At 45.3% G+C, this 12,288-nt stretch overlaps 1 protein-coding gene across 1 annotated transcript in view; it reads left to right on the top strand.

The window, feature by feature from the left end:
- Nucleotides 1–5,141: 5,141 nt before the first annotated feature.
- Nucleotides 5,142–12,288, top strand: part of adamts17 (ADAM metallopeptidase with thrombospondin type 1 motif, 17) — a 224,415-nt gene continuing 217,268 nt past the window's right edge. The window contains exon 1 of the mRNA XM_075458750.1: nucleotides 5,142–5,369. Coding sequence (XP_075314865.1) covers nucleotides 5,312–5,369 — 58 coding nt within the window. The 5' untranslated portion in view covers nucleotides 5,142–5,311. The remainder of the gene's footprint in view (nucleotides 5,370–12,288) is intronic.

Genomic DNA, 12,288 nt, shown 5'->3' with positions numbered 1-12,288 from the left:
TAGCCTTGTTGGCATCTCTGGACTTGAGAATTACTCAGACATCTCGCCTGAGTCAGGGCAGAGGACCAGAGAGTGGGTCCATCACCTGAGCTCTGACCACTCCGAACAATCTGAACAGTCTGACACCTCCCACACTGACGACACTGTTGTTAGGGATGCTATTTTGAATGTTAGTGATCATGACACTGCTCAGTCAGTAGTGACTAATGTCTTGTAGTTGACACTGGACGCACTGATCAACCTGCACCACACCGCGCTACACGGCTGGGTCGGGTTGTTCGACCAGTCAACCGACTTCTTCACACTATAGCTGGACAGGATGTTACTAGACATCTGCAGCGTACTGTTCAGACTATGTGCAGCTCTGTAGTTCAAGCTCTTCGGGCGTAACTTTTTAAATGTTCATTCTTGTGCAACGTCTTCTTAATGTTTCATGAGGTGCCTTTATACGAAAGGCTATCTATGTGTGCTTTTGACAGTCCTGGGTAAATGTGGAGTGTGTAAGGCACTCTGTAGCCGGTGGTTGGTTCAGAGAGCTTTGATGTTATTCTCTGTCCACTGCATCCTTAAGGGATACTTTTCGAGTCGGTCTTAACTTAATGTATGTGATCCCACGACAACTGATGAGTAACAGGTGTATTGTTGTAACCAATTGTGAGATTTTGTCCAGAATTCAGTGGGGGTGGGTGTAACAGAGTTAAAATATGTTCTTTTTGTAGTAAGTGAATTCTCACAAAATATGCATTTTGGTTTTTCAATTACTATTTGTTTGAAATGATTTTACATGTTGTACCGCATTCAACTGATTGACCATGGGCCCGCACGACAGCCTTTCGCGTTTGTGCTTTTTGGGTGCTTGCGCCCCCCGTACCTCCAGCTAGATTTGCCCACGCTGGAGGTAAGCAGTGTTTAGTAGCGCTCCGGGTATAACTCGATATTTTGTTAAATGGATGCGCTGTAATTACGAATCGTTGCTTGAATATGAATGTATATAAATAGTACTAAATGATTCACTGAAAAAGTAATGTTTGAACACAATGTATAAGTGTTATAAATGAGATGCAGTATATTTCAACGGCAATCATGCCACGATGTGCAGCATGGTATGAAACGGGTCTTGATTTTGTATTTCTTTTCTCAATTCAATTTTAGTTGCAGTCTAGACGGATGCCCTGGTCTTATGCATGTTTTTGTTTTAATGAATGCAGGCAATAAAGATCAAGCAGCTGAACCCCTGGTGTACATCTCGTATTTAAAGGGTCTGTTACATTTAGCAGTCAAAAATCTAGCAAAAATCAGGCAAAGATTTAGCAAAAATCTAGCAAAAAGCTAAATGGTACACAAGATAAATGTAGCTTATGAATTCTGGATGAATCAAGAAGTCCACAGCTCCTCCAGAAGGTCAAACACACACGCCGTCAGAGGTCTGGGCGTCCGCCAGACCACCGCCTCTTCCTGCTACGCCGACGGAAGTCTGGGCGCCCGCCAGACCACCGTCTCCTGCTGCCCGAAGCCGGTACTTCAGCCGCATGCCTGTTCGGCCACCGCAGCCACGCCGCCGGGCTTTATGTTGCTGTGTCTCCTGGTGACACTCGTCCTATAGGTGACCTTTTTAACTGTATTTTCGATATTAGAACATGGATGGCAGAAAACCTTTTACAGCCCAACCAGGACAAAACACAAGTTTTGCTCATCGGTCCTGAAGCGCACAGAGGAGAGAACTGTCTTTAAAACTGAAATCCCTTTCTTTTAATCCATCTGAAGAAGTAAAGAACCTTAGTTATCTCTGATTCAAATCTAAATTTTATATCTCACATTAAAAATCTTTCATTTAAGGAATATTGCAAGAGTGCGACAGTTCCTCTCTCAGACCAATGCAGAAACACTGATCCATGCTTTTATCACCTGTAGACCAGAAAAAGAGCTCATGTTACTTCAGTCTTAAAATCTCTGCATTGGCTTCCTGTGAGTTTTCGAATTGATTTTAAAATTCTTTAATTAGTTTGTATAGCTCTTAATGGTTTTATTCATAAGTATTTATCTGACTTGGTCATTGGGAGCTGGTCTCTTATTTATTCCCAAAGCAAGGACTAAAACATATGGAGGAGCATCTTTCAGTTTTTATTCTCCTTGCCTGTGGAACAGCCTTCCCCAAGACCTGAGGGCAGCTGGAAGTGTTGTACTTTTAAAAGAAAGCTCAAAACCTACCTTTTTAGTAAAGCTTTTAATTAAATGTCTTTTATTAGTATTCATAGCTAATATTTCCTTCTTAGTCTCTTATGTTAAAATTTTTTTTTTTATCATTTTCTGTTTGTGTTTTACAAATTTATTTATTTATTACTTATTGAAAACATTTTTATTTTTGTAATATTAATGAATTTGTTTTAATATTTAACCCATGTCTTTTCCATTCCATTCATATAATGTTTTTTTTTTATTTAATTTTGATATCTTATCCATTTTCACTCTTTTTTATTCAAACCTCCAGTGTTCTTGTTTCCCCAATATTCAAGCACATTCTTAGTGGAAGTACAAGCTGGTTAATTCTACCCTTTGCGTGGAAATGTTATTATGCACTCATTTATACACACATCTGTGTGTAAGACCCAGTGGCCTCATTTATCATCCTTTTGTAAAAACTGCTCTGAATTCTGTCTCACATCAAATTTGGAATCTGCATTGGTACAAACAAGATGTATTTATCTAACATACATAGGCCAACTTTACGCACATTAGTAAGTAATCTGGTGTTGATAAATTGCATGTTCAATGGTCATTTGCATGCAGAAACTCCCTCAACGGGTTTCAAACCTTCTAGTGTGAAAGTTCACCTGGCCATTTTTGTAACTACGTTTAGTGTCTGATGACAGTTGTCACAAACAAACTGTACTGTTCGCAGAACATACTGTAGGAATGTTACAAAGGGGCGTTTACTTCTGAAATAGATATATATTCTGGTCACTCATCTGCATTTCAACACATTGTCTGATACCTAGAAGTCAATGCATCAACAGAACATCTTAAAGACATTCATTGTTCCCACAGGAAGTTATAAAACAATATCATGTGACCAGGGCCGTAACCAGGATTTTTCAAATACCGAGGTCAAATATTGCGATAAATCTTATTTGACAAAAAAAACCATCCTAATATGGTGACTTTTTAAAATACAGTTTGGAAATGTGAATAAACAGAGGTAAATCACAAGCCCATCAAGGAGGTGAATATGTAGGTGAACAAGTTTATTATAACAATGTGATCACAAAAGTAGAGTATTTGAGTGAGTGAGTGAGACTCAGTTCTTCCCCTTTCTTCCTCTACTGACTCTCTCTCTTCAACTCCCTCATTCTCATCCTCTCCTGTGTCATCTGTTTTAAAATATCATCATCAGCATCACCATTAATATTATTGTTATTATTAATATTACATTATTATTATTATTACTATTGTCACCATCATCACCATGCATGTGCATGACCCACTAAAAGGTCAAATGAATGAGTTGGGTTATTGGTCTAACCGATGTGCAAAATTTTAGACACCATTTGCAATAAAACCCAAATGGTTCATTAGGAAAAATGCAATCATTTTACCTAAGTAACTGGTTGAATCCACCCACTAAATTAACATCGTACAATGTGCCAAACAGACCACAAGATGTTGGCTGTATTTTAGATGTATAGTCTCAATTCAATCCATTCACTCAACACAGAGAAGACAGAGGTATCATGCTGGGCCTGACAACTAGCTAAATGCTGGTAAAACTTGGCTTCATAATGCACCATGAGCAGCACAACTAACCTCAAGATTGTGTCATATGAGAGAGTACACGGGGTATTTCATTCTGTTATTTTGCCCCGTGTGCATCATCAATTGTTTTAAGTAAAAGAAAATTATAAGTTTCTGACGCAGTTTCTATTAGTCTGCTTTATTTACATGTAGGAAGCCATATAGCACTGAACAAAACTGTAGCTAGTGAGGCTGAATGACCACTAGCCACAGTTGGCACAAAACTGTCAAGCCCTGATTTAAAAAAAAGTTAGCTTAACAGCCCAAGCCGTGTCACGATTCCCAACAATTCCATTACAGGTCGCTACTTTTTTTTTTGGAAAATCGAATTGAGAGAGAGATTTGTGTGCAGTGTGTTTGTGCCGACTGGAAAACGAAATCCTAACCAAGGGGCTTTGTGACTGTTGCTTGAAATGCTGAGGACAATGATCTAGCATCTTCCTATTCCTAGCCGCGCTTTGAACGCATATGAACATTATGAACTGTCACTCATTCTCACTGGCGATTGGCGAAATGAACTCACCTCCTTCTCTCTTTCTTTTCCCCTGGCCAGTTGGCTTTCCAAAGCTGAGTTTAGTTTGTTTAGTAGATTTCTTCATCTTGCTTCCATTTCCTAGCTGACTTTCGCGTCGAAGCTGTGTAATATGATAAACATGTTTCCAATGGCGGGTGGCGTAAAAAAAAAAAAAAAAGAAAAAAAAGTCGGGTGGCGTTTTTCCGCTCAGTTTTAAAATATAACGTGATGATAAAGGGATTATGTGGACTTTATTTTCAGAAAAACAAATGAGATTGCATGCTGATCTTTCCACCAATCAAAGTCAGAACGATTTTCATCTTATATTAATTTGACATTTCTCTGAATAAAAAATAAAAAAAATAAAAAAAACACTGGGGAAAATACCAAGGTCATGACCTGTGTGTCCTCAATGCTGGTTACGGCACTGCATGTGACGTACCTCTCAGTAATGGGGTAATATTTATGTTATTGATATATTTCAGTTAATGACCACTGTATAAGTTTACTATAGGCACCAATGAAAATTTGATGATAAGACAAAATAAGATAATAACAGTCTAGTTTGTGTGTCTTTTTAGCTTTCAGTTTAAATGTAATACAGACCCAACTGAAGCTGTATTTAACTGTCAGAAGCAAGGGGGAGCCACTCAGCCGGGGCACAATTCATTTTTCATTCTTTCTTCAAGTCAAGAAAATAAAGATAAATAAAACAGAAGACGTTTTTAGTTGAACTCTTTTTGCTAAAAGAATAATAATAGTTGTGCTTCAGTCATTCCGCGCTGGCACGTGGAATTCTTCCAGCCGTGTGTGACACGGAGCTGGGGGCCGGTCATGTGTGTGGAGGCGGGTCCATGCACAGTCACTCCTGCCTGCTTACCAAACCTCATTTTCTCTCCTACTTAGGGAGAAATTGCCCTGCAGGATCCTTGCATTGTTAAGCAGAACAGCTTTTATTTGAGCACAGTCAGCCAGCTCCGCCAGTGTTGTCCCCGGCTCTGCTTCGTGATGCAGCCCGGCCACGGGCCCCCTCTGCTGCTCTCTCTGCTCTGCATCGGGTTAGCTGGTGAGTCTGTTTGAGTCTGTTTCACTTGATTATGGGTCCGTTCTCCTTAAGCAAGTAGCCGTGAAGTCAAAGATAAGTGGTTGGATGTCAGCGGTGGTTTCCCTTTCAGGAGAAAGACCATTTTTGCAAACCACTGCTTGGCTCTGAGCCCAGTTAGCACACGGTACCTCTGCGGCGCCTCTGCGGTGCCTCTGCGGTGTAGTCCGGCGAACGTCGGCTCCACTTCCCGTCGGTGCTCCATGTTTCAACGACGTCTCGTGCCGGTGCCCGGTCATCCTTGCTAAAATTAGTAAACTTTTTGACCGAGATGGATACTGAGTTTTAAAGTTAGAATACTAAAGTTCTACATGTTTTTTCTTAAGACAAACTAAGAGTCAGATTATAGATTAAAGTACAAAGTAATGCTGTCACACGTCTGGTCTCAGTGACAGCACGTCACAGCAAGTGATGTCATCACACGAGTTTAAATCCTGCTTAGAAAATGCTTCAGTTTGAACCTGCATTGGTTGAAATAAAGCCTCTCTGTAGTTCTTTTAACAGCTGGCAGGAATCTGTAATGCAGTCTGATCAGTCTGATGGACATTTCAAACATCAGACTGAGAAACCATGAAAATTTAGTCTATAGAGCCAAAGAAAAAAATATGGCAACAAGGAAGGAAGCCATAATGAAAGCAATGGCTTCATGCTCTTGTTGGAGGCCTGCCTCTGATGTTTGTCCACTGTGTGGAGGGGGTGATGGAGCAGGAGGGGGTGATGGAGCAGCGGGGGGTGATGGAGCAGGAGGGGGTGATGGAGCAGAGGGAATGATGGGGCAGGAGGGGGTGATGGAGCAGGAGGGGGTGATGGAGCAGGAGGGGGAGTGATGGAGCAGGAGGGGGTGATGGAGCAGCGGGGGTGATGGAGCAGGAGGGGGTGATGGAGCAGGAGGGGGTGATGGAGCAGCGGGGGGTGATGGAGCAGAGGGGGTGATGGAGCAGGAGGGGGTGATGGAGCAGGAGGGGGAGTGATGGAGCAGGAGGGGGTGATGGAGCAGCGGGGGGTGATGGAGCAGGAGGGGGTGATGGAGCAGAGGGAATGATGGGGCAGGAGGGGGTGATGGAGCAGGAGGGGGTGATGGAGCAGGAGGGGGAGTGATGGAGCAGGAGGGGGTGATGGAGCAGCGGGGGGTGATGGAGCAGCGGGGGGTGATGGAGCAGAGGGGGTGATGGAGCAGGAGGGGGTGATGGAGCAGGAGGGGGAGTGATGGAGCAGGAGGGGGTGATGGAGCAGCGGGGGGTGATGGAGCAGGAGGGGGTGATGGAGCAGAGGGAATGATGGGGCAGGAGGGGGTGATGGAGCAGGAGGGGGTGATGGAGCAGGAGGGGGTGATGGGGCAGGAGGGGGTGATGGAGCAGGAGGGGGTGATGGAGCAGAGGGGGTGATGGAGCAGGAGGGGGTGATGGAGCAGGAGGGGGAGTGATGGAGCAGGAGGGGGTGATGGAGCAGCGGGGGGTGATGGAGCAGAGGGGGTGATGGAGCAGGAGGGGGTGATGGAGCAGGAGGGGGTGATGGAGCAGGAGGGGGTGATGGAGCAGGAGGGGGTGATGGAGCAGGAGGGGGAGTGATGGAGCAGGAGGGGGTGATGGAGCAGCGGGGGGTGATGGAGCAGAGGGGGTGATGGAGCAGGAGGGGGAGTGATGGAGCAGGAGGGGGTGATGGAGCAGGAGGGGGTGATGGAGCAGGAGGGGGAGTGATGGAGCAGGAGGGGGTGATGGAGCAGCGGGGGGTGATGGAGCAGGAGGGGGTGATGGAGCAGGAGGGGGTGATGGAGCAGGAGGGGGAGTGATGGAGCAGGAGGGGGTGATGGAGCAGCGGGGGGTGATGGAGCAGGAGGGGGTGATGGAGCAGCGGGGGGTGATGGAGCAGAGGGGGTGATGGAGCAGGAGGGGGTGATGGAGCAGGAGGGGGAGTGATGGAGCAGGAGGGGGTGATGGAGCAGCGGGGGGTGATGGAGCAGGAGGGGGTGATGGAGCAGCGGGGGGTGATGGAGCAGGAGGGGGTGATGGAGCAGCGGGGGGTGATGGAGCAGGAGGGGGTGATGGAGCAGGAGGGGTTGATGGAGCAGGAGGGGGTGATGGAGCAGCGGGGGCTGGTGGAGCAGGAGGGGGTGATGGAGCAGGAGGGGGTAAACTGCAGCCAAATGGCCAGCATCTCTCACAACTGCACACCTTTCACAATATTATTTACATTGTGAAATAAGTTTCAAATAAACTTTTGGAGATAATTCGGGGTAATACTCTGAAGACACTTAAAGGCGGGGTAGGGGATCTTTTTCTGGAGCATTTTTTTACATATTGCTTGAAATACTCTTCACACCCCCATTGCAACCAATTAATTAAAAGTTTTGACACAAATATGAAAAGTTTTAGTGGCCTCTAGAACGTACAATCCAGGAAAAACACTATCCAATCATACTGAACGGACCGTTAACGATGATTGGATTCTGATGCCGTCTATCAAACTGCAATCTGCTCCTCCCTCCCCCTCCTTCCCCCTGTGCGCGTACCCTGCTCCGTGAACGAATTACGCGTCCAGAAGCTTGGCAGGAAGCTAAACTAGAGCCAGCTTGGCTAGCACCTAGCATTATTAAACGCTTCATTATGATTTTTTAAAGGTATTTTCTTACCTGTGAATCCGCCATGAGAAAAAGTTAGCAAAAGTTAGCCAAACCAATCGATGCTTGCTGTCAGAACAGCGCTCGTGCACCTTCGTGCTCGTGAACAAGCATTGCGCGTTCATGTACTCTAGAGGCGTGGCTTCGGGGGGAAAGTGAAGAAAAGGGTTGGGACTTTTGACCTGTGTATTTTCAAAATGCAGCTTCGCTGGACTCAAAATCCAGGATCTCCTACCCTACCTTTAAGAGGGTTTTATCCTTAACATGTCGTTAGAAGCAGAGGTTCCCAGCGCTTTTAATCTTCAAAGCTCCACTGCTGAAAAGCAGAAAACAAATCAACTTGCCATTTTAACACATTGAATACTGGCGGTTTTTACAGAATTATGTCGTAGAATCTAGTGCTGGGCGGTATGACCAAAAATACATATCACGGTATTTTTTCACGGTATCACGGTTTCACGGTATTTTTTTTCATGCATAATTAGGTGCTCACAGCATTTTCTACAGATTGAGAACAGAATTAAAAATTAAAATAAAAATTCTTCAAAATAATTCCTTCGTTAATAATTGGTCACACAGAACTTTATTGTATTAATATTCACATCTTCATTGTAAACAAATGAATAACATAGCTAATTACACTGGTGGGACTGTTCAGCTGTTTCAGACTGATACCTCCGGTTCAGGCTGCTCCTCATCCTCAACACGCACGTTTCTCTTTCAATCGCGGAAAATATTTTTCAATACTCATCTGGATTGAAGCAGCAAACATTCAGTGTAAGAGTTTAAAAAACCTACTTTATTTGATTCACAGCTGCTCGTGTTTAGACCTCGACAACCCAACTACATTTTTTTTTTTTTTTTTTTAAACGGCAAACTTGCGACTAGTTAACTTTATAAAGAAGGCGTAATCGCTTGTTTGCTATGGGTCGGGACGGGACAACATCGTATTCAAAATATAAAATATTTTGTATCTCGCTGATGGAGACACACGCGGTGTGCACGGAGGGGAGGGGCTGTGTGTGTGTGTAGGCTGACAGAGAGACGGAGGGAGAGCAGGGAAAGGAAATGCAGCTTAACGAATACGAGTACTTTTTAAATAGCGTTTAAAATAATAATAATAACGAAACGCAATATGTGGCGGCCGGTGTTGAATCTGTGGCGCACCGCCACGAATTAGTCTATGTGTGGGAAACACTGCAATCCACCTTCACATTCGCGTAACGCAAGTGCTTATTACCACCTCGCACCCAGACAGTAAACATGCGTGTTTAGAAGCGCAACACTGAAAAGGGTCCCGTCTCAAACAATGTCGCGCGACGCAGCGTTCCCCCCGTTGTGGAATCAAATACACCGGTATGGCGGTATATTAAAAATTCATATCATAACGAAATTATAAACTGGTATTCGGTGTGAACCGGTATACCGCCCAGCAGGGGCGTCGCACCCGTGGGGGATGGGGGTGTTTCGACACCCCCACTTTTACAGAAAGATGATTTCATCCCCCCCACTTTTTCCAAAGGTAAACCCGTTTGCCCACCCTCGTAGTGCACCAACATATGAAAATGGAGCGCACCTCAGCCGCCTTACGCTGCACGAAAAGGCATTGGTCAAACTGAACGCACATTCATCCAATCACAGACTGTTGTCCGCGACCTGGCCGCCGGCCCGGGAAATGTCATATTACGTCAGAGACGTATATCGGAGCTTCTGTCACTTGAATCTGACAGTGAATCAAATTGAGAAAAGAATAGAGAGAAGGAGGCCGCAGAGATGCCAAAAAGGAAGAGGCAGCAGAAAATTGACTTATTTTTCAAGTCAAGTTGTCATGTACTGGTAAGTGAATGCAGAGGAAGCCGGCTCTACTACCCCTAAAATCGATCTCTCTGTCGGCGGAGACCCTCCTCCCCCCGCACCAAGCCACACATCGGAACTTAATTGGGAAAAATAGTGATCAGAAGCTTACTCTTTTGGTGATCTACGGTGGGCTCAGGGCAATTATATCTTTTCAAGAGAGTTTTCAATCAAGCCATCAAGAGTTTTTTTCAGGAACTTCGTACCCTACAGTAAATCCACGGTGATAACTCCGTCATATGTAACTACACAATACAATTGTTGTTCCTTCCTACGTTAGCCTAAAATTCCTTTGCATTGTCCTTGTCGGGCTATATAAAAAAAAAATATATATATATATATATATATAACAACGATACAAAACGTTTTATTCTTACGTTTTTTTCAAGGACCAACGTAGCTATTACACGTTTTGCTGTGAGACTGGGTTGATCAAGGAGTGGCACAAGTGACTGGATTGAGGAAAGCGAGCCAAGAAAAAAATTTAATTCATATTTTTTAATTAATTTATTAATTCTTTTTTTTTTTTTGTAGTCGTAAAACTTTTAATCCATTCATATGACATCATTTCAGCATTGATCCAGATTGTCCTGAAAAAGAAAGGTATTCATTACTTGACTGTACTTGAAACTACAGGAATATTAACACTGCCTTCTATATGTAGGATGTTAATGAGAAATTGAGATCCAGGAGTCAGGAGGACAAAGAAGACCATGGAGACGAACAGGGAGAGAACAGAAGAGAAGGAGACAATAGAGGAGAGGGAGAAAATGGAAGTGAAGGAGAAAACATACTAGAAGATGTAGAGGAGAGAGATGCTGCGAACACAGGACAAGAAGAGGAGAGGGAGACAACAGAGGAGGAGAGGGAGACAACAGAGGAGGAGAGGGAGACAACAGAGGAGGAGAGGGAGACAACAGAAAAGAAGGAGAGGGAGACAACAGAAAAGAAGGAGAGGGAGACAACAGAGGAGGAGAGGGAGACAACAGAAAAGAAGGAGAGGGAGACAACAGAAAAGAAGGAGAGGGAGACAACAGAGGAGGAGGAGAGGGAGACAACAGAGGAGGAGAGGGAGACAACAGAAGAGGAGAGGGAGACAACAGAAAAGAAGGAGAGGGAGACAACAGAGGAGGAGAGGGAGACAACAGAGGAGGAGAGGGAGACAACAGAGGAGGAGAGGGAGACAACAGAAGAGGAGAGGGAGACAACAGAAGAGGAGAGGGAGACAACAGAAGTGGAGAGGGAGACAACAGAGGAGGAGAGGGAGACAACAGAGGAGGAGAGGGAGACAAAAGAAGAGGAGAGGGAGACAACAGAGGAGGAGAGGGAGACAACAGAGGAGGAGAGGGAGACAACAGAGGAGAGGGAGACAACAGAGGAGGAGAGGGAGACAACAGAAAAGAAGGAGAGGGAGACAACAGAAAAGAAGGAGAGGGAGACAACAGAGGAGGAGAGGGAGACAACAGAAGAGGAGAGGGAGACAACAGAAAAGAAGGAGAGGGAGACAACAGAGGAGGAGGAGAGGGAGACAACAGAGGAGGAGAGGGAGACAACAGAGGAGGAGGAGAGGGAGACAACAGAGGAGGAGGAGAGGGAGACAACAGAGGAGGAGAGGGAGACAACAGAAGAGGAGAGGGAGACAACAGAGGAGGAGAGGGAGACAACAGAGGAGGAGAGGGAGACAACAGAGGAGGAGGAGAGGGAGACAACAGAGGAGGAGAGGGAGACAACAGAGGAGGAGGAGAGGGAGACAACAGAGGAGGAGGAGAGGGAGACAACAGAGGAGGAGAGGGAGACAACAGAGGAGGAGGAGAGGGAGACAACAGAGGAGGAGGAGAGGGAGACAACAGAGGAGGAGGAGAGGGAGACAACAGAGGAGGAGAGGGAGACAACAGAGGAGGAGGAGAGGGAGACAACAGAGGAGGAGAGGGAGACAACAGAGGAGAAGGAGAGGGAGACAACAGAAAAGAAGGAGAGGGAGACAACAGAGGAGGAGAGGGAGACAACAGAAAAGAAGGAGAGGGAGACAACAGAGGAGGAGAGGGAGACAACAGAAGAGGAGAGGGAGACAACAGAAAAGAAGGAGAGGGAGACAACAGAGGAGGAGGAGAGGGAGACAACAGAGGAGGAGAGGGAGACAACAGAGGAGGAGGAGAGGGAGACAACAGAAGAGGAGAGGGAGACAACAGAGGAGGAGAGGGAGACAACAGAGGAGGAGGAGAGGGAGACAACAGAGGAGGAGGAGAGGGAGACAACATACTAGAAGATGTAGAGGAGAGAGATGCTAAGAACACAGGACAAAAAGAGGGAGATGGTGAGGATGGAGAAAGAATGGTGATGGACATCTCTGCATCCAAACCAAATCAACCAGGTTCAAAATACATCATTAAACAGTCAGTTGGAAAACATGTT

The sequence above is a fragment of the Odontesthes bonariensis genome, chromosome 1 (assembly GCF_027942865.1).
Source record: "Odontesthes bonariensis isolate fOdoBon6 chromosome 1, fOdoBon6.hap1, whole genome shotgun sequence".
NCBI lineage: Eukaryota > Metazoa > Chordata > Actinopteri > Atheriniformes > Atherinopsidae > Odontesthes > Odontesthes bonariensis.
Note: the sequence above shows the minus strand (reverse complement) of the source record. Positions and strands in the feature narration are given on the sequence as shown.